This window comes from Zootoca vivipara, chromosome 12 (genome assembly GCF_963506605.1).
Source record: "Zootoca vivipara chromosome 12, rZooViv1.1, whole genome shotgun sequence".
NCBI classification, from domain to species: domain Eukaryota; kingdom Metazoa; phylum Chordata; class Lepidosauria; order Squamata; family Lacertidae; genus Zootoca; species Zootoca vivipara.
In genome coordinates, this window is record NC_083287.1 from 1591500 (window position 1) to 1613651 (window position 22152).

At 41.5% G+C, this 22152-nt stretch overlaps 1 protein-coding gene across 5 annotated transcripts in view; it reads left to right on the forward strand.

Annotated features, from left to right (window-relative positions):
* Positions 1–22152, forward strand: part of EZH2 (enhancer of zeste 2 polycomb repressive complex 2 subunit) — a 60089-nt gene that overhangs the window by 9500 nt on the left and 28437 nt on the right. For 2 of the 5 annotated variants that reach the window (XM_035101378.2, XM_035101379.2), the window contains exons 2-6: positions 4329–4483; positions 6926–7054; positions 7321–7437; positions 9178–9298; positions 13108–13272. In XM_035101378.2, coding sequence (XP_034957269.1) covers positions 4337–4483; positions 6926–7054; positions 7321–7437; positions 9178–9298; positions 13108–13272 — 679 coding nt within the window. In that variant the 5' untranslated portion in view covers positions 4329–4336. Of the gene's footprint in view, positions 1–3853; positions 4484–6925; positions 7055–7320; positions 7438–9177; positions 9299–13107; positions 13273–22152 lie in introns of those variants that run through there. The other 3 variants (XM_060280542.1, XM_035101374.2, XM_035101376.2) reach the window with 3 other exon arrangements.

Genomic DNA, 22152 nt, shown 5'->3' on the forward strand with positions numbered 1-22152 from the left:
AACTTTAGATGAAAAGAAAAAAAAGAGGGGTAGTGGTATATATAAAAGAGAAATATGAACCAAACCTGATTTATAAAGATGAGGAGGGAAGGGTAATAATAGTCCAAATGATGGGATGGGGGGGGGATTACTGATAGTAGGAGTGTATGCTCCAAACCAGAGGAGGACGGAATTTTATAAAAAGTTGGAGAAAAACTTATTGGAATATATGGGGGACTTAAATGGAGTAGTAAGACCAGAGATGGACAGGACTACTAGAAGGAAAGACACCACCGAAGGTAAGCTACCAAAAACTTTTTTTACGTTGGTGGAGAACTTAGGTTTAGTGGATAGCTGGAGGTATAAAAACCCGACTGCTAAACAATTCACGTTCTTCTCCGAGCCCAATCAAAGTTCGGGGAGAATAGATTATATCTGGGTATCTAAAGAATTAATTTCAAGAATAAACAAAATAGATCTACCCCCGAGAACACTCTCTGACCATAACCCAATTTATTTGGAATTACAGAAGGAACAAGCCCCTTATAGGTGGAAAATGAATAAATGACTTTTTAATGACAAAGTGGAAAGAGCAAAGGAGACAATTGGAATATTTTGAGCTGAATGTGAACAAAGGAACACACACAAACGTAGTCTGGGATGCTGGAAAAGCTGTAATGAGGGGTTTTTTGATCCAGCAGAACAGCATTAAAAGGAAGGAAAGAGAGAAGAAGAAGGAAGAAATAATGAAACACCTTATGGAGAATGAGAAATTGTTGATCTCCAAACCAGGAGATTTACAGATAAAACAAAATATTAGGATGTTACAAACTCAATTTTCTATGTTAATAAATCAGGAGGTGGAATGGAAATTAAAATGGATAAAACAAAGAAATTTTAAATATGCTAACAAAAGTGGCAAATTGCTACCTTGGCAATTAAAGAAGCAACAAAAACAAAATACTATAAACAAAATAAGAAAAGAAGAGACTGTAACTGAAAACCCAAAAGAAATTAGAAAAGTATTCCAGAAATTTTACAAAGAACCGTTTCAAAAAGGAAAGGAGGATGAGAATGAAATGGAGAAATATCTAAGAAATCATAAACCAAAAATAGTCTCAAAAGAACAGAGTAATCAGATAAATGTTCCAATAACCCCAATAGAATTACAAGAGGCGATAAAAAGAACAAAATTAGGGAAGGCCCCAGGACCAGAAGGCCTACCAGCAAAATATTATAAAGAACTAGTAGATCAGGTAACACCAGTGTTAGTAAAGGTGATGAATGATATTTTGGTAAAAGGACAAATACCAAAATCATGGAAAGATGCCTACATAACCCTAATACCAAAAGAAAACACGGATCTGCTGAACGTAAAAAATTACCACCCAATCTCTCTCTTAAATATCAACTATAAACTCTTTGTGGACATTAAGGCAAATAGACTGAAAACGGTCCTAAATGAAACAACCCATAAGGATCAATCGGGATTCTTGCCAGGTTGGCAGATGAGGAATAATGTAAGAACGGTGGTTGATATAATTGAATACTTAGAGATCAGAATAGATAAGAAGGCAGCGTTGATATTTGTCGACGCCGAGAAAGCCTTCGACAACATATCCTGGAAATATATGAAAAAATGTGAGGATATAATGGGTTTAGGAGAAAGCTTCTTAAAGGGCATCAATGCAATATATTCAGAACAGAGGGCAAAGCTGATCGTAAATAATGCAGTAACGGAAGACCTAGAAATAACAAAGGGCACCAGACGGGGTGCCCCTTATCACCTTTACTGTTTATAACAGCGTTGGAGGTCCTAATGGAAAGCATGAGGGAAAACAAGGCCATAAAAGGGATAAGAATTGGAACTAAAGAGTATAAACAAAAAGCCTTTGCGGATGACCTTGTATTAATGCTGGAAGAACCACAAAATAGTATGGAGGAGATGATGAAGGAAATGGATGAATTCGGGAGATTGGCAGGTTTTTAATTGAATAAAGAAAAGACTAAAAAGCTGGTGAAAAATTTGAGTAAAAAAGAGACCGAGGATCTACAAGAAAAATTTGGCATCATGGCTGCCAAAAAAGTCAAATATTTAGGAATATGGCTGACCTCTAAAAATATAAATTTATTTGACAACTATATAGTAATTTGGAAAGACATTAAGAAAGACCTAGAGACTTGGAATAATCTGAATTTATCATTATGGGGAAGAATAGCTACCGTCAAGATGAACGTCTTACCGAGGATGTTCTTCTTTTTACAAATGTTACCTACAGTCAAGGGGACGGGACAATTTGAGGAATGGAGGAAAATAATATCAACATTCATTTGGCAGGGGAAACCACCGAGAATAAAACACAAACTGCTGAAAGATAAGAAGGAAAGAGGTGGTTTCACCCTACCTGGTCTAAAAACCTATTTCGGGTTGTGCTGCCTGGTATGGCTAAGGGACTGGATAACATTGAGGGACACGGATTTACTAGACTTAGAAGGATTCAGCAATTTATATGGGTGGCACTCATACCTGTGGTATAACAAAGTAAAAGTCCACAAAGGTTTTCTGACCCATGTAATAAGGAAAGCACTGTATGAGGTGTGGCAAAGATATAAAAATTTACTGGAGAGAAAAACACCCAGGTGGTTGTCGCCCACAGCAGCACTGACTATTAAAAAAAAAAGAATATGGAATCCAATTGGTTAAAATATGTGACCTGGCTTGCCCATCCATCGCCTTCCTCTTTTTCTTTAGAGCCCCAACAGTGAAAGAGGGTTTCGTGCGTGTCTTCCTGTGTTCCAGGGGTAGCCCCTGTGGGCACCCCGGCTTTGTTGGGCACAGGGATGGTTCCCTGGGCCTGGATTAGTAATGCCCCTTCCTCTGTTCCCCTTGCAGGCACTCTTCCCATTGGCCCAGCAGCCTTTGCGAACCTAGTGGCTGGGCTCCCTCTGGCTGCCTGGCTGCCTTCCCTGGCCGCCCTCCCATAGCACACACCAATGCTGGTTCTCATGCTGACACTGCTCTGGGTAACCACAGATGCCTCCAATGCAGCTGTGAGGCACAACCTGAGTGGCCAGTGGTGACTGTGGTAGAGTTGCACAGAGACATTGTGGTGGGGCTCTCTCCTCGTTGCAATGGGGGGGGGGGTTCTGTGGTAGGGGAAGGTGGTGGTGCCATGCCTGGTGCTGAGCAGGCTGTGGAGCCAGGCAATAGTCCACATTTGCATGAAGCATTTGTTTGCAGTAAAGGCTTGTTTTTGCATTGACCCCTGTGAAGTGACAGGTTTCCTTGATCTGATGTGGGGATCATTGAGTGCTTGCGCTGCTGGCAGAGCCATGTGCATGATTTCTGCGTGTGCTGATGGTTGGCCACATGTGTTTTCAGTGAGGCAAGTGTTCCTATTAGGTGGTGTGTTTGGATTGGCTGGCAATGGCAGCATTGCTGTGAATGTCATGGGCCTGTATTTGGGGCTTCTGCTGAGCTCTTAAGTTTTTAGCTGGCTTCAGATTCTTTTTTTCTCTGGCAGAGCGCATGATTTTTTTTAAAGCAAATACTAAATACTAAAGGCCCTTGTCTGTTTAATTGATATATCCTAATATTTTAAATTTCCTGTAATTCAAACTTTAAAAGCACACAGGCTTACTCAGCTCTGCAACCTTGTAAATTTCTGTTGTACCTTTCTTTCTAACACAAGCTTCCATGGCAGCTATCAACATTTCTTCAACAGTAAAAAAATATATATACAAAACTTTAAAATGATTTATAATTGGGAGGCCCAGATTAAGTTATCTAGTAGCCTTAGCACTGAGCTCATCTCATGTTTAAGAGTGAGGATTAATGTTCATTATATCTCTGCTAATAGCAGGTGCCTTTCCCCCACTCCTTGTGAGCACTCTGCATTTGTGACTAATGAATTGCTGGCGTTATTTGTCATGACCAGAAACTGCAATCTCTTATCAACACGCAACCCACATTTGTAAGATTTGCAGTGGTGAGTCTAAGGAACAGAGCAGAAAGCAGCTGCCTCACACTGACCCTCAACCTAAATGTCAAGGATTATATCTTGATACTTCTGTGGCTTCTGGAACCCATACTATTAGGATGGAGTTCCTAGACTTACTTACTACTAAGGCAGGGTTAAGGATAGGACTCTGGAGTATACTGTCATTTGAATTTTCCAGTGAAAAAGTAGCACTCTAATTTTGGAAATGAGTGCTACAGACGGGCTATAGCCCATTTCATATATAGACTCCTTTGCATGCATAAAGAGGCCCTTGGCCATAGAATAGATACCAGCCACTTAGTAGGCCTGACTGTGTTTGATCTTATATCTAGGTTCTATTCCTTGCAGGGATAATCATGGGTCAGACCGGAAAGAAATCTGAGAAAGGACCAATTTGCTGGAGGAAGCGTGTAAAATCAGAATATATGCGACTTAGGCAACTCAAGAGATTCAGACGGGCAGATGAAGTAAAGGTAACTAAGACACCTAATCCCAATAATAAGGTATTAAGATGACTCTTTTTCAGTATGAATTTGTTTTTATACTGTAGTTTTGTAGTAAAATATTTTATTTTGCTTTTGACTTTCACCCTGTATTGGTTCTGATAAAAGGGCAACCATGAGAGCATTCAGTAATAAAATGAGGCTGTCTCTCGTTGAGTTTCAACAATTGCTCATGTTGTGATCTATTTAGTTCTGATGACACCCTGACTCTGGAATACCCTCCTAGGGAGTCTTAACCAGTGCTGGCATTACAATTTTTTCAGAACACTAGGTTAAAAAAGTTATTCACTCGGGCATTGTAAATTGTTGTTATGGCCTCTGTTCTGCCTTTGTATCTCTGTTCTGTTTTGTATTTTTATTGTCTCCCAATGTTATCAATGTTTGAGGGATATTCTGTTGCATTAGAATTATAATGTATTTTTATTGTTGTACTTTGTTGGTAATATTGTGCCCTGAGCAACATTTGGTGTGTGCCCCCTCCCCCATTTCTTATTTTCACAGTAATTAATTAATTAATTAATTTATTATTATTGCATCCCCTTGGCTCGGTGTCCTGTGCAGGGGAACTGCTTGCACAACCCTAAATCTAGCACTGCCTAGGATCCATTTGAGCAAAGGGCAGTCTGGACATTTTAAAAATATGTAAATAAATAAACAGCTGTTTTCCATTCAGTATTGTTGTCCCTTTTAGAATGATTCATATACTGTATTGGCATTAGAAAAAGTTTTGCTTGTATATGCAAAGTGCATAATATCTTACCACCCTCAGTATAGAATTTGGATTTTTGCAACAGAACAACTATAAAGAGCCCAGTGGGATTTCTGACTTTGAAGAGTGGACACCCATGCCGCCATATTGCAAACTACTTTTGAAAGTGTTGTCAATTTCTGAAGGGCTCTGCTAAGTGCAATGCAGGGCTGCTGTTTGAAAAACACAATCCCCAAGGGCATCTTGGGTTCATTGGCCAGCCCCAAATTATAATGGCCATATAATGCTAGTGGAGTAAGCTGGATGAATGGTGTCCTGCAAAATTTCATTTAAAATATTATATTTGTTGAACACAAATTTAAGTACCTTCTAAAGGTGATGCTTTATTAAAACAGCTTTCATCTTTTCAAACTGTTTATTCACTTTAATATTGTTTGGAAAGAACTACTTTTTCTGAATTGTTTTGGTGAGGTCAGATAAGCTGCTTTGCAAGATTAATGTCCACATTATAGACCACCTGTGATTATCTCCATAAAGTTCTCCACATTTTGCTGGATCAATAGAGCTTCTGCATGTACTGTGTAACTTTTCAGGACCTATTTCCCATAACAACAGTCAACCCTCCCGTTGCCAGTTGCACCTAGAAGTCTGGGAACATGGAGTGGCACCTGGTACAGTGTGAGGGGCTGCGGTCAGAAATCAAAGTTGTAGACAGTCCAATGCTCTAGGTGCAAACATGTGTTTCTTTAGTCATTATCTTAAAACAATAACCCTGATGGTAAGCTAATATTACCCATACAGTATATTGCAAGGGGTGTGGGCTACGAGAGAGGGTTGCCCAAAGCTGCCTGGAGAGATTCCTAGTTCATAAGTCATGTTCTTAACTCTACATGACACTAGTTCACACTTGGTTTTGCTGTCTATAGCACTGACATAATGAAGTATGGTATTGTATGTGCATAGCTCTTGTTCCATCTTTATATGCTGCTTAGCAAGTCTTGCAATTGTTCATAGTAGAATTCCTAAATTAGTTTATCTCTCATTTTGTCAGATGCAATGAAAATATTCTAGTGGACTATTTTTGAAAAACGGTGTGTCTGAAAATCAGTACGGGTCAAGAGTTCTTAAGCATCACTGTTTTGAGGACCTTGAGAACTTGAAGGGTGAAAGATAAGAATCCTCACGGTTCTGCACATCTTGTTTTAAGCTCCTGGAGTCCAGCATTTTGTCATTATTTGCTTTTGAAAAATATATTAGTTGTTTTCTTTCATTTGTTTTGTTGTCAGAGACCATTTGAAAATATACTGTGGGCCACAGTTTAAGCACTCTTAAGGTAGATGATAAAATACCCTTGCCTCCTGAAATAGCTGAACCATAATGAAACCTCTAGCAGGTTTGGTTAGATGCCTATGGCATAGTCTTCAGAAGCTGCTTTATGCCGAGTCCGATCATTGGCCGTGGGTGTCAGGGCTGAACCTGGGTCTTCTGTGTGCAAAGCATGTGCTCTACCACTGAAGTCAAACTGCAGTGGTTCAGATGAGAGACTTTCCCAGTCCTGCTTGACAATGTTGGGGCTTGAATCTGAGAGCTTCTGCATGCAAAATAGATGTTCTGCTGTGGAGCTATATCCCTTGCCTGTCTTTCACAGTCAGATGAGCATTGTTTTTAGATACCCAAATAACTTTACAAATGCTTGTGGGTTCTCGGTTCTTAAAACATTATTTTATTTCTAGAGCATGTTTAATTCTAATCGTCAGAAGATCCAAGAAAGAACAGAAATATTAAATCAAGAATGGAAACAACGCCGGATACAACCTGTGCACATCATGACTTCTGTGAGCTCATTGCGTGGGACCAGGGAGGTTGGTTAACATGATGTGTTTGCTTGAAATGTTGTTAGAAAGTAGGCATTACCTATGCTATGTATGGTGTGCGCCATACCTAAGGAACAACCCTATCCGAGTAAAAGCAAACATTTATAAGCACTTTTCAATGTTAGCATTTCTTTTTGAATTAAAACTGTTCACTTTATCCCTTGGAAATGCACACCTTTGTTTGTCAAGTCAGGTTTTTGCTGCTGTTTGAAAACAACGTACTACTAGTAGTGTAATTGTATCTCTTCTTCCAGTGTTCAGTCACCAGTGACTTAGATTTTCCAAAGCAAGTGATTCCCCTCAAGACTCTGAATGCTGTTGCTTCAGTACCCATAATGTACTCTTGGTCTCCCCTTCAGCAAAACTTTATGGTAAGTGAAATACGGACACTAACACCCCTGACAATAAATAAAAAAATCATCCATTAAAACCAGCATAAAACTAAACAGAAAAAATGAAGGGCAGTATGAAATGTGTAAATAATGCTGGAGTTACCATGTCAGTTGAGCAGCTTGCAATAGATAAAACTGATTTATAGAATTGCATTGACTGTAGCAGGTATATAGTTTTGGTTTAGAAGAAATAAGCCAAATGCACCCCTTTCCCTTTTCTCTACATATACAGTGGTACCTCGGTTTAAGAACAGTCCTGTTTACGAACGATTCGGTTTATGAACGCTGCAAAACCAGAAGTAGTGTCCCGGTTTGCAAACTTTACCTTGGTCTAAGAACGGAATCTGAACGGTGGAAGGGCATCAGGGAAAGTGTGCCTCAGTTTAAGAATGAACTTCTGGAATGGATTAAGTTCCTAAACCGAGGTACCACTGTATAGAGAAAATTTATTTGAATAAAGGTAGCAGCACAAAAAATAGTATAATCACAGAATAAATATTTTATGCAACATTTTCAGTAAGGGCATTCCTTAATACAGAGGTATGGAGACTTTCGCCTTGTGGGATCTACTTTATTTATTTTCCCCAGAACCTATATAGAGAAAAAAGAAATACATTTAGCTGTGTCCAGGTATTTTGTTTTGTTTTCAGGAACTGAACTGAGCTCAGTCATCCCAAGCAAAAATCCACTTCTGGTTACCACTAGCTAGCAGTATAATTTAGAGCAGGGAGACTTCAGCTGGGAGTCCTTGCTAATCTTTGCAAATTACCTAGAGATCTATCAATAAATTCCAATCTACCTTCTGCTCACCCCTACCTAAATAAATATGTTTTTAAAAGCATTGTTTAACTATACTTTTATGTATTCATAGACAAACACACACACACACATTCGATTATAAAATGCTATATGCCTTTTATGTCTTAATATGAGTACAGAGCTGTTTAATATATGCAAATGATTAACTACAGAAGGTCAACCTTCCCTCACTCTTCCCGCAGGAACACACACAGAAATGCTGTTACATGAGCTTCTGCCTCACATGGTGCCTGTATACTGCATATGACTTCTGTAATGCACATGACTATGGCATTTGGAAAAAAATTCCACTGAAATGTCTGCTAAAGAAATTGCTCTGGCCCTTTGTGTATATTCTACAAGATCACTCCTGACTCCACCCCTTCCAATGTCCCTCCTGCACTTTTGTAGGGTCACAAAGTATGAACTAAGCAATAGTTTAGCTTATAAAACAGTTCATTACAGTGAATGCTCATTGCGCAGCAATATCTACCACAAGCCTAAAGGAAAACGAGTAAAGACCATTTAGGCCATTGCCCAATCCAGATTCTAGCATGTGTGCTGGCCTCTTTGTTTCAATGGGAAAATCTCATCCATGTGTACAAAGGAAGGTGCAGGTGGCTTTGCTGATTCTGTTCTTAATGAAAGGGGCATCGCTTTCAGATGAGAGGAGGAAGTAGAGATGAGGTACTATTCTTAGGAGACCTTGCTATATAGAAGTACCATATATTACTGGACAGCCATGGAATTTTGATTTAGTATCCATGGAATTTTTGCTTTTGATGTGACTTGTTGGTTGCTTTGCTTTTTGACTTTGCCATGCCAGGGATTGATGAGTGATCAAAATTCGTGCTTGTGGTGAGAGACTATTATTATTATTATTTTATTATTATTTTATTATTATTCTTACCTTATGTCTAGGTAGAGGATGAGACAGTTTTACATAACATTCCTTACATGGGAGATGAAGTGCTTGACCAGGATGGAACTTTTATTGAAGAATTAATCAAAAACTATGATGGAAAGGTGCACGGAGACAGAGGTGAGTTAGGATGTGTGCGTTTGTAAGTTGCCTGCTACTGATGGCCAGTCTGGGTGGCCTGTGCTGGTCGACTGTGCTGTGCTGAGCTTAACTACCTAAAAAGCCCACCAGGATATACAATCACAATTATTTTGCTTCATACAGAATGAGAAACGCATGATTCAGTACAATAATTATGCCTTTGGAAATAAACATCAATTCTCATATTTAAAAACAAGAATGAGAAGTAATACATATTTCCAAAAATGTAGTAATTATTCTAAATCACATGTTTTCAATGAAGCAAAATAATTCCAGATAGTTGGCTCCACCTGCAGAATACAGGAATATACCCTCTGCAGAGCTCATTCAAGGAGCTTGTAAAACCAGGCTAGAGTTTCGACATGTGCCCCACCTTTGTATCCCTTCAAAGCAGGTGGTTCTTTCCTTCTCACTTTTTACCACAGCAGTCGCTTGTTCAGAAAGCACTTTGGGCCTGGAACGTTCTGAGAAGGTTCTGGAACGTTCTGCACCCAGTCGGCTGAGAGTGCTTTCCCATGGCCAGTGTTGATGATGTCAGAGTCCACGGCCGGCCCAGTCAGCTTCTGCAGCATCTTATCCTTTGCCTCAGGAAGCAAAATGTCTTTGTCCAACCTTGTCATTTACCCATTTGCAGGGACAATGAGCAACTTTCTTGGTGTGAGTTTATTTGGCAGCTGTTTCTGTTCACAAGCAACATTTTAGTTGTAATAGCATGTGCTCTGGGAGCAAGTGAGGTCTGACCACTATAACTTTGCTCTGTATTGGGGTGGAGTGCTTGTTGAGACCTGGCGTTTTCCTCCTCCTAAACCTTATCATTGTTCCTCCTCCCTTGTCCTACCCGTATTTCCTCAAAGCCTGGTTTTGGACATAAAGAGGGCTTTAGATAACTTGGATCTGAGCCCTCTTTTTACTTGGATAGGATTGATGTGTTAGGGGGAGTTGGTGGCAGTTCATCTGCTATGAAGATGGCAAGAAGAATGAACCTCTACCCAACATTTTGCTTCTGGATTTAATTGAAGGTTTACCTCCACAATGAGCTTGGCAAAGCTCTCTGTTCTGGAGCAAGTCTAATCTTACTCCACTAGGGTGTTTTCCTCAAGAGTCCTGCTGATGGACTTCTGCTGTGCTAACTCTGTCAGGAGTATGGGCAGGAGTCAGGCTCTGGGGCCTGTAGTGCTTTGCAGGACTGGGGCATGCCTCAACTTGTGCTGGAGAAGCAAGGCGTGGCCACACAGGTGAAGTCCTCAGCTTGTGCTGGAGAAGCAAGGAGTAATCACCCAGGTGAGGCCACTTGAGATCTCACTGCACCTGGTGGCAGGAGCTGGGAGGGATAAAAGCCCAGCATTTCCCTTCAGCTCTTTGCCACAGCAACGCTATCCCTGCCTGGTTGCATCTGGCCTCCTGTTCCTTGGACCCTTGCCTTGTTGCTGCCGTGCTTCTTGGACCCCTGCCTCACCTTCGCCTTGCTCCTGCCCCGTGGACCTTTGCCTTGCTTCTCGTTCCTGGATCCTTCGCCTTGCTCCTTGCTCCTTGGACCATTGCTTCGCCTTCGCCTTGCTCCTGCCCCGTGGACCTTCGCCTTGCTTCTTGTTCCTGGATCCTTCGTCTTGCTTCTTGTTCCTGGACCCTCACTTTGCCTTCGCCCTGCTTCGTGCCCCGTGGACCTTCGCCTCTGCCTTCGACCCTGCTTCTTCACCACCATCTTGCCTCTGGTCCTGACGCCCGCCGACCGGACCGTGACAAACTCTAGGTTTCTATTGGAAAATAATATATATAATAAGAATAATATAGGAGATAACTGGGTATTGAAACTTGCTTAATCTAAATCATATATCCCAGTTTCCAGCGGCCCTTTAAAGTACGCTTCACGCAGAGTATACGCAGTCAGACGTTGACCTGGCTAAGAAAACACCACCAAGAACATAGGGTATTATTTCCCTTATATGAAACCCCTTACTAGCTGCACACTTGTAAAAGTATACAGATGAAAATACAAACGGTTGGGTTTCTTTAACTGAAAAACAAACTGAATCTAAAGAGACTTTAAACTAAAGATAAATGCTTTCTCCCACATTCCAAACCTCCCACAAACTCCCACATAACTCCCATTAAACTACCTGAGAATTAACAGCAAACTAGCATTATAACTAAGCAATCGTACTAAGATTCAACTAAGGAATCTCTTAAACTGAGAACAACTGAGAGAGTGACCTACGAGATGAATCAAACTGAAAGATCTAACTAAGAGATACAGAAGGCTTTCTGGCGGTAGAGCCTTATATACAAGGAGCAGAGCCCACGCCTGTGAGCAGAACAGAAACACTGGCACCTGTTTCTCTTAAACAGACAGTATTTACATTAGACCGGCTCTAAAGTAACTTGACTTCAAAAAATCCAACAGTTTCAGCCTTTATTCATCTGCCATTTCTGACTTTATCTGAAAACCTGGGCAGATGACTTCTTTGAAAGGACCATGCTCAACTCTTTCATTTCATAACACGTGCCTTGCATCTGGTAAGTGAGCTTACTACTGCACCTGTATATGGGGCTAGACAAAGACCACGAGAAAGAATACATTGCTCCCTTGTCTATATACAGGTGAAACTCTGAAAATTAGAATATCGTCGAAAAGTGCATTTATTTCAGTAATGAAACTTATTGTTTTTTATTTTTATTTTAACTTTTACAAATGCTTTCTTTTGGAAATTCCACAGGAATAAAACAAATAGTTACAACAATACAAAAATAAACATCGCTATTACATTTCATTAATTACTTTCCATTTATAATTGACCCGTCTAACGACAAATAATCACAATGACAACAAATAAAGGCTTGATATATCTTGCTTTGCATGTCATGCATCTATCTCATAGATTGGTTTCACCTTTTAAGTTGCGTTACTAAAATAAATGCACTTTTGACAATATTCTAATTTTCTGAGTTTCACCTGTAGTTGCACAACCCACCTGCCTCACCCGCTGCATGTGCTGCTGTGCCTGTTGCCCTTCCACTCCCTCTCCTGCAGGGCTGCTATGTCAGTCCAAAAATGGAGCTGAGTGGGGAATTGGGAAAAACACTTCTTAATGCATGCACATGGAAGAGCCAGGTGGAGTTCCTGTCAAAACTCTAGCCCAGTTTTGAGTTCTGCACAAGCACAGAACCCATATCATGGCTAAACAGATGACTGCTTTAATAACTAGATGTACAACCTGTTCTTTATAGCACAATCCTATTCATGTCTGCTCAAAAGTATGTCCCATTAAGTTCAACAAGACTTATTCCCAGGTAAATGGACTAGGATTGCAAAAATAATGCTGCTCTGAATTATCTGTGATTAGGGATAGCAATGATAATGAAATATTAAATATCTTTCTGTCTTTGGCTTGGCTGCTCTCTCATTTTCTGCAAGAGAATTGTCCCAGGACTCAGCTATAAAGTTGCAAATATAACGTTTTAAGTGCATTATACAAATGTGACACTAGATGGCGATGGTGAGCTAATGGGAAATTCAATATACAATATATATTACAACTTTTTCTTTAAAAAAGGCATGTTCACAGTATTTTTATATATGTCTAGATTCAGCCCAAATAAAGTTCTCTCTTGTGTCCTGAAAGACTAAAAAAGCATAGTTGAAGAGCAAATAACTACAATATTTTATCTGTGTTTCCAAAGTTAATTTACTTTTATTTATTTTTCTGCATAGTGAGCTATGCTACCTGAGGATATGCACAGCCTGTTAGCAAATGCATGACTCTTCCATTTATGTCTTTACCTGATTTCAGAATGTGGGTTTATCAATGACGAGATATTTGTGGAGCTGGTCAATGCTCTTGGGCAGTATAGTGATGACGAAGACGACGAAGATGACGACGACGATGGCTGTGGTGAAGACGACAATCTTGATGGGAGAAATGAAAAGCAAATGAACCGAGAGGCCAGCAGAATAGGTAGGTTAATAGGGTGCAAATACGTTTCAATGCCTTTCCCCTTCTGCAGAGGTGGGAATGTATTAGAATGGTCCGCTCTCAGATGGTGATGGATCCAAATAATTTTCAGATGGCTCTGGGGGATTTTCCAGCTGATATATATGGCTGGCTCTCCTGTAGAAGCCCTGGTTGATTTGTGGAATACAGAGGACCTAGACCAGGCATCCCTAAACTGTGGCCCTCCAGATGTTTTGGCTTACAACTCCCATGATCCCTAGCTAACAGGACCAGTCCAAAAACATATGGAGGGCCGAAGTTTGGGGATGCCTGACCTAGACCATGGACATAATTGCTTCTGAAGGCCTTCCTCCTGTTGGATAGAGCCTGAGGGGGGCCTGAGCTGAGGGCAATAAAACAAGCTGTGAGAAGGGTTGAATGTGGGTGGAGCAAAACACCAGGTGAATGCAACCAAACACCAGTGAGGGCTAATTATTGAGCATACTTGGTGACAGCGAAGACAATGAAGAAGAACCACTTGGTTGTTTTTATTGCTTTGTTCCTATGATGCCTAGAGTGGCTTTTCTTGGTAGTACAGGGCCTCTTACAGTCTCACCTGAAGGGGAAAGGAACTGATGGTGGCCTGCACTGACTTCTTTGTGAAGCATTTGGAGGACATCTGCTGGGACTTGAGTTGACTGTTCCATCAGATGAATTTCCAGAGGCATCTGGAACACTTTCTAGGCTTCTTGTGTTGGATAAGTTTCAGTTAGTATGGCTTGAGGACACAGACAAGTTTCGGTTAACTGCTTCTGATCTTGCCCCTCATGGCTGATTAAATCTAGCAAGGCGGGACCGCTTGTTACAGTCAAAGCCTCCGTTGGGGAGGTTGTCCCTGCCTGCCTAAATCAGGCAATGGTAAGAAACTTTCAGAAAACTTCTATGGACCAGAAAATCTAAGCAATCAGTTGCTAGTGTCCCCTTCTTGGACAAGGTTCTTGAGTGTGTGGTCACAGGCCACATCCAGGCTCTCTTAGATGAGATTTGATATTCTAGATCAGGCAACCCCAAGCTTCGGCCCTCCAGATGTTTTGGACTACAATTCCCATCTTCCCTGACCACTGGTCCTGTTAGCTAGGGATCATGGGAGTTGTAGGCCAAAACACCTAGAGGGCCACAGTTTGGGGATGCTTGTTCTAGATCAACTTCAATTGGAGTTTCAGCCCTAGTCACTCTGTATTATTATTTTTGTTGGGAGTGTATTCCTGTTAATTCTCCTTTATCTCTCAACGGCTTTCAATACCATCAACCCTTGTATTCTTCTGCAATGATATTCATTGTATTCTTGAATGGGTGGTTCCAGAGGTTCCAATCCTACTTAGATGGCTGTCTCCAGGGGTGGCGCTTTCAGTATGGAGTGCCACAGGGGTCGATTCTATCCCCTATGCTGTTCATTATCTACACGAAACTTCTGAGTGGGGTCATCTGGAGCTTTGGAGTGCGTTGTCAGCGCTATGCTGATGATACGCAGCTCTATTTCTCCTTTACATCTGCAGGTGTAGCAGTGGAAGTGCTAGACCGGTGTCTGGCCTTGGTAATGGACTGGATGAGAGCCAGTAAACTGAAGCTTAATCCAGGTAAGGCTGAGGTGCTGGTGGTAGTGCGTAGTTACTGAGACTGGATAGGTTTATGTTCAGTCGGCTCTGGAAGGGGTTACATTCCCGCCGAAGGAGCAGGCGTGTTACTCTGGAGTCATGACTGTCACTTGAGACACTAGTGGCCTCTGTGGTGTGGAGTGCTTTTCATCTGCTTTGACAATGGCCCAGCTGCAACCCTGGCTGGTCAGGGTTAGCCTTGCTTTGGTTGTCTGAGCTCTCCAGTAATGGAATCAAGAAGATACCAATGTATTATACCTGGGGTTGCCTTGGAAGACCCTGCGGAAACTACAGCTAGTGCAGAATTCAGGGGCCAGATTACTAACTGCGATCAGAAAGCTTGAGCATATTACACAGATTCTGACTTGACAGCACTTGCTATTGATTAGATTCTGGGCTCAATTCAAAGTGTGTGCTTGATGTATAAAATAGCCTTATGCTGCTCAGGACTGCACTGCCCCAAGGAGCCCCTTTTGTCACATGAACCAGTCTGGACCCTGCAGTCTTCACCCGAGGCTCTTCTTCCTCATGGGCCTCACCTGAAGGGGGTGCAAAGGGTGGCTTTTTCAGTGGTAGCTCACCATCCTTGGAATGCTTTCCCCCGGAAGCACACCCAGGGCCATTCTTCTCAGACATTCTTATTTGCCCAGGCTCTTTGTGGTTAAGTTGGCCTCTACGTCTTGCTCCTCATTAAGTGGGGTGGGGGCAGTACTTCTCCTTCCTATTGTATTGTTGGATGAGCATTTGGGGAATTTTGAGTTATAACTTGAAACATGGCTTTAATGGATTTTATCTGTTGATATTTTCTTTGGTTAAGTTGATTTGAGGTACTTCTTTTTTGTATAAAGCAATTTACAATGCAATAAATAGTAATAACAGTATGCTGACTTGTCTAAATACACACATTCTAATTTCACTGTGTGACAAAGACCCTCAAAAAAATTGTAACATGCAAAATATGTAGTACGTCCTTACAAAATAGAGTGCTGAACTTGGAAATGACTTCAAATTTTGTCTGTCATCCACTGCTATTACGCTATAGAATTTAATTTTAAAATAAGGGGAAAAAATCTGCGGCCCTAATTAAATTATGAACACATCTAAATTTTTGATGATGTTGTTATTCTATAGCCAGATGATTCTGTAGTTTGCTTCTGGAGGATCCCTTACTAATGTGCAGCAGAAATCTACAAGCATGCCAGGACTCTGCTTTTCCATGGTAGAAATACCTTGGTGAAACCGCTACCCATATTCATCACCCATATTGGGTGGCAAAAAAATCTAGATATGATCCAAGAAATGTATTTCTAGAGACATGTTACACTCCATAGGTTTATAAGCAGCTAGAAGTTTGCTGACAATTGTTTCATAGTCTTGGGTCTTAAAAATTCCAAGAAATTGGTAACAATGTGTTTAAATGCTTTCCATTCTCAGCTTTTTCAGCTTCGTCTAGCATCAAATGCATTGCTTGCTCTTAGTTGTAGACCTACAAATACCCTTTCCTTGCTCATCTTGGGAATTTTTCTTTTAGGTAAAGGAAGCCATTGCTTTGACAAAGGCAGGAATATATTGTTTTAGGATGAAGCAGTGGCACATTGGCAACATTTCTTTGACCAAGCGGTCTTAAAGTAGATGGCTAATTCAGATATTGTACAGAATATTTAGATTATGACCTAGTATATTTGTCAAGCAGAAATAGCAATTTGTGATGTGGTCTTTCAGCTCACTTCATGACATCATTACAACAAACTGCATTCTATAAGTTCCATCTTTTAGCCAGGCTGTCAACAGTGTTACACATGTTTTAAAACATATACAGTATGTGGGGCCCATGGTTTGTCTTGATCTCCTACCTTGATACCAAAATAAAGTTCACACATGCCTTTTGTACAAGTGGAGTAAATTTAAATTCTCCAAACAAATAGCAGAAACTCAGTGATTAACGCACATGGCTTTCTAGAATTAGAGGACAATGAAAGCCATTGGCCCTGCCATATAGGGCCAATGACATGTTGGGACAGCTCCATGGTCATCATGGCAGTCATGAAGTCCTGAGCCACCCCAGAGCCAGTCACCTTGGCATGGACCCTCAGAACCAGCAGTCTGGGGCTTCCGGTTCCAGCTGCCTTAATGGAGCCAGCTCCCACAACAACGGGGTGATTGAGGGTAATGGTCCTTGCAAACTCCCCCAGGGACAGGGGGAACAGGCTGCACTTGCATCTTGTCATCTTGTCTGGGTACCTGGCTTTTGCTCCGGCATAGGAGGCAGGGAGGCGCTTGCCTGTTGGCAACCTTCCCACGACATCATTAAGAAGCAGGGGTGGTTCTTAAAGATTATTTGAGACTAATGTACAGACGTATGCTGGAGAAGTTGGGATAAAATCACAAACTGTTGAATTGAAACAGCTACAGGGTTGTTAAGATTTGAATTGGAAAGAAGACTTCATTCGATGCAAAAGATGGTATGTGGGCAGGGAGCCTACAGCTTTTTATATATATCTTTTGTTATATAAATGACTCAGCAACCTTATACAGCAAGTGAATATGAGGGGGAACAGGAGTACAGATATGGATTACAATGCCAAATGGAATTTTGTGTGTGAATAATAGAATAAAATAATAGAATTATTTTAAAAGGACTTGGAATTCTTAATAGCTGGACAGAGTTAGCTTTCACTTTATCTCTGGCTGAGTGGAGAAATGATTGGAGCTTGAGGACTTGCCAAGGCTTTGGCGGGGTGCCAGGCTACTCCTTTAATTAGATTGAAAAGAAATGGCGGAGAGTGGTGAGATAGTTTTGCAACTACAGCTAGAGGTGCTGAAAACAAAGGAAGAGAGATTTCTTTAGAACGACATTGAGACAACAATGGCGCAAGGCATGGTGAGGATCAGGAATAACCAAGATAGACATAATATTCGGCAAGGACAAAAAGGAACAATATAGTTAAACACCCATACAGGAAGAAGAAAGGAGTTCACTTGCAGATCATAAATTATGTTGACACAATTCATGTGTCAACATGAATTGAAGTTAAAAACATTGTAGCTGTTTTGTAAGGAATTATTACTAAAATTGGATTGTAATTGGATTGAATAACAGTTTGGAACAGAATTAAAGGGAATTATTAAACCTTGAATTCTAACACATGGGGGGCCCACTTAAATTGTGTGATTGGATATTTGACTGATTGGTGTTTGAATTGGTATTGTAATTCGGTATTGATATAATAAGGCTTATATTGAATTTTTGTAATTGAAAAGTAATATAATTTTTTTTAAAAAAGAACCAGCACTCTGTGAGTTCTCAACACAGCCTCTGAGACCAGCTCAGGCAGGGAGGCTGCTGGGCAGCTAGGCGGGCAGTAATCAAGCAGAATCCCCAATCAGTCCCAATTGCTTAACACCAGGAACACACATTCTAGATCTCGCGCCCCCCTCCCCCCCCCAAAAAAAACTGGATGGAGAGCCTGGCAAGAGAAAGAGAATCTCTAGACCACAGCAACTCCCCTCCCCGATCCTCAAGTCTGACCTAATGCTGCACTGAGTACCCAGGGCACAACTGTTTGTGCTGTGTGCCCCTTGCCTGGCCTGCTCCACATTCTGTATGTTCCTCCCCATGCCCTGAACCATTGCAATGCCCCCTCCGCTCTCCCCAGCTCCGCTCCTCCCAGACACATCTCTTCTCCCTCAATGAAAACAAACAACAACATTAAAGGTATTACAGTGGGAGTGGGACGCATATCATATAAACTTAAGGCATTTGCAGACGACCTGGTAATAACGGTAGAAAACCCCTTGGAAAGTATACCAAGGGTTTTGGATAAGATTAATCTATTTGGCCAAGTTGCAGTTCTCAAACTGAATAAAACTAAAACTAAATTGTTGGTAAAAAATATATGACAGAACAGAAGGAAAAATGATAACAGATAACAGAGCTGGGCATAGAAAAGGAGAAATATTTAGGGGGGTGGCTGACAGCAAAAAAAATATTTTTAAAGATAATTATATAAAAGTGGAATGATATTAAGATAAATATGGAAATATGGGGAAGAATGAAACTATCATTATGGGAAAGAATCTTGGTAATAAAAATGTATTGCCAAGAATTTTATTTTTATTTCAATCTATACCGTTAGTCAGCGGAACAGGACACTTCAAACAATGGTAGAGAGATATCCAAGTTTATTTGGCAGGGGAAGAAACCCGGGATTAAGTATAAGTTATTAACAGATGCGGATTTGCCCTACGGAATTAAAATTATATTATGAGGCTTTGCTGGCTACAAGAATGGATGGCTTTGAGGAATCCAGATATCTTAGATCTAGAAGACCATGACAGTAGATTTGGGGGGGGGGCATATCTTTGGTATGGAAAATTGAAAGTTCATAAGGGATTTCTAAACCATATTGTTAGAAAATCAATTCATGCTGTTTGGGGAAAATATAAGAATTTATTAGAGAATGAAACCCCATGGTAGATATCACCATTGGAAGCGTTGTCAGTTAAAACAATAAATATGGAAAAAGAATGGGCAATGTATAATGAGTTGTTAACCGAGGAGGGAAATCAATTGAAAGTGAAAAAGTTTGAAGACATAAGACATCTGTTAACTGATTGGCTCCAATATCGCCAATTAAATGACATCTTTAGGTTGAATAAAGGAGTTGGTTTTGGTAAAGAATTTTCGAGATTACAGAAAGAACTGTTGGGAAATAATGAAAAGGTTCTGTCGAAAATGGAATTGGAAACAAAAGATGAGGAAGTAAAATCTGTAATGATATACTGGGCAAAAGATGTGGGATATAATATACAACTTGCTTCATGGGAGAAGTTATGGAATGAGGATTTAAAATTTACAGCCTGCTGTACATTAAAAGAGAATTATATGAAAATGATATTTGTTGTTGTTTAGTCGTTTAGTCGTGTCCGACTCTTCATGACCCTATGGACCGGAGCACGCCAGGCACTCCTGTCTCCCACTGCCTCCCGCAGTTTGGTCAGACTCATGTTGGTAGCTTCGAGAACACTGTCCAACCATCTCGTCCTCTGTCGTCCCCTTCTCCTTGTGCCCTCAATCTTTCCCAACATCAGGGTCTTTTCCAGGGAGTCTTCTCTTCTCATGAGGTGGCCAAAGTATTGGAGCCTCAGCTTCAGGATCTGTCCTTCCAGTGAGCACTCAGGGCTGATTTCCTTCAGAATGGATAGGTTTGATTTTCTTGCAGTCCATGGGATTCTCAAGAGTCTCCTTCAGCACCATAATTCAAAACTGAAAGTACTCAAAGCGAAGCGTACTTAAACCGAGGTATGACTGTACCTCATTAGGCAGTCACGTGATGTCTGCAAACTTGACTCACACACTTCTGTAGCCTTTGCTACAGAAGATCCTTTCTCCTACACACAGCTACTTAACCTGTCCATCCAAAGTTAAGTAGTGGATATCCCATTGGGAACATAACTGAATATTGATTCTGATTTCAGTTCCTTGGAGGTGTTGAAGGCCCACCTTTGTAGGTGCCTCCAACTGATCACAGGGACCACTTTTCTGGATCAGGGTCTTGAGCCCTCAGTTTTCTCTCTGTTTTCACCTTTCCTTTTCCACGGCTCCAGTGCCTCCTGCTTGGCTTTCATCCAAAATATTACTGTAAGTCCAGCCCAGGGAGAGGCTACAAGCAACAGTAACAACTCCCTGACCTCCTTTCCTGTCTTCTGAGGCTGCTCATAAGACTCTTCCCAGGAATCCACCTTCACAATAGGATTCAAATAATCCTGTCTGGGCAGCTCCCAGTGGCCGTGGTCTCATGGTGATGGTTGAGTGCACCTGATCTAGGTATAAAACGTGAACTTGCTGTAACCCCAGAGGATAGAGTGGGACACAAATTCTAATAAGTGTGCTCATCTGCGTAATGAGATGAGAGTTAATTAAGCAATCGGCTGTTTTCTATATATATAAAAATGTAGGCATTGCGCGCGCAGAGGTCACAGCCTTTCTCCGTAACTGCAGAACCAAATTGCATCAAATTAGGAGAAAGCGTACCTTGTCCATCAGTGAGGGATCTGGCATAAAAATTTTAAAAAATCCAAAAAAGCACAGCTTTCATACCTTAAATAGTGATTAAACGCAAAAAGTGGCGCACAAATTAGACATCACTAGCAAAAGCTCTGAAAACTCCAGCAGCATCCAATAGAAAGGCAGATTGCATGCTGTCACCAGCAAAAGCTCTGAAGGGTGGTGCCAAATAGTGACATCAACCAAGCACCTGAAACCACTAAGGCGGCCATTACCAGACCCCTAGGCCCCTGCCAGGCTGCTAGGCCACCACTAGGCCCGGGGGGGAGGGCGAGCGCCCGGATCGAAGGCCGCAGCACGGCCTTTGTTTTATGTAGGCCCCTGCCAGGCCGCCAGGCCCCCACTGGGCCCGGGGGGGTAACCCACAGCAACGCACTTGGGAGCATGGCAAGGGGTTTTTACTTTAAAATTTAGCGGGCGTTGTGTCACATATGAGGCTCTGGCGGCTATTTTAAGTAAGGGCAGTCGTTTTAACCTAGGCTTTTATGCTATGACTGATTGCAAGCCTCTGCGTCTTTAAAAACAACCACCACCATGCACTTTCTCTCCCCAGTTTAAGTCCTCGGATATTTGCAGTGGCCAATTCCCCCCCCCCCCCGATTTACAATCTCCTACCTTTCCCTTGCCACTTCCTGGGTTTTTTATGGACCCGAACAGCTCGGGCGCTTCGGAACTCGCCTTCTGTTGCTATGGGGCTGTGGGTCTTCACTATTTGATCTCCCCCCCCCCCCGGGTTGGGATTATTAAAGTAGTTCTCTGGGTCACCTACCCCAAAATTTAAAAATCCAAATAAATAAATAAATTAAAACACACAACCCCCCCCAAAAAACACAAATCATACAGTACCCACCAAAATAAATGACAACCCCAAAAATAAAATTAAACAATAATAACTTCTGCTTCTCATGTTCTTATTTCAAAAAAGTTAATCTAAATATATAAAAATGTTCACGATGCGTGTGCAGGGGCCAATGTATGGAGATACAGCGGGGAGGGGACAACACTCCGGGGAAAACAGAGGGAAGGGTATCCTACCGAAACACAGGGATGAGCCAGGCGGTTGGAGGGAGGAGGGACGGGATATGTCATGGATCGGGTCAGGGTGGGGGGAATCACAGGGATGACCCACAGCAACGCGTGGCCGGGCCAGCTAGTAGAAGAATAAAAAGAGATTGCTTCTGA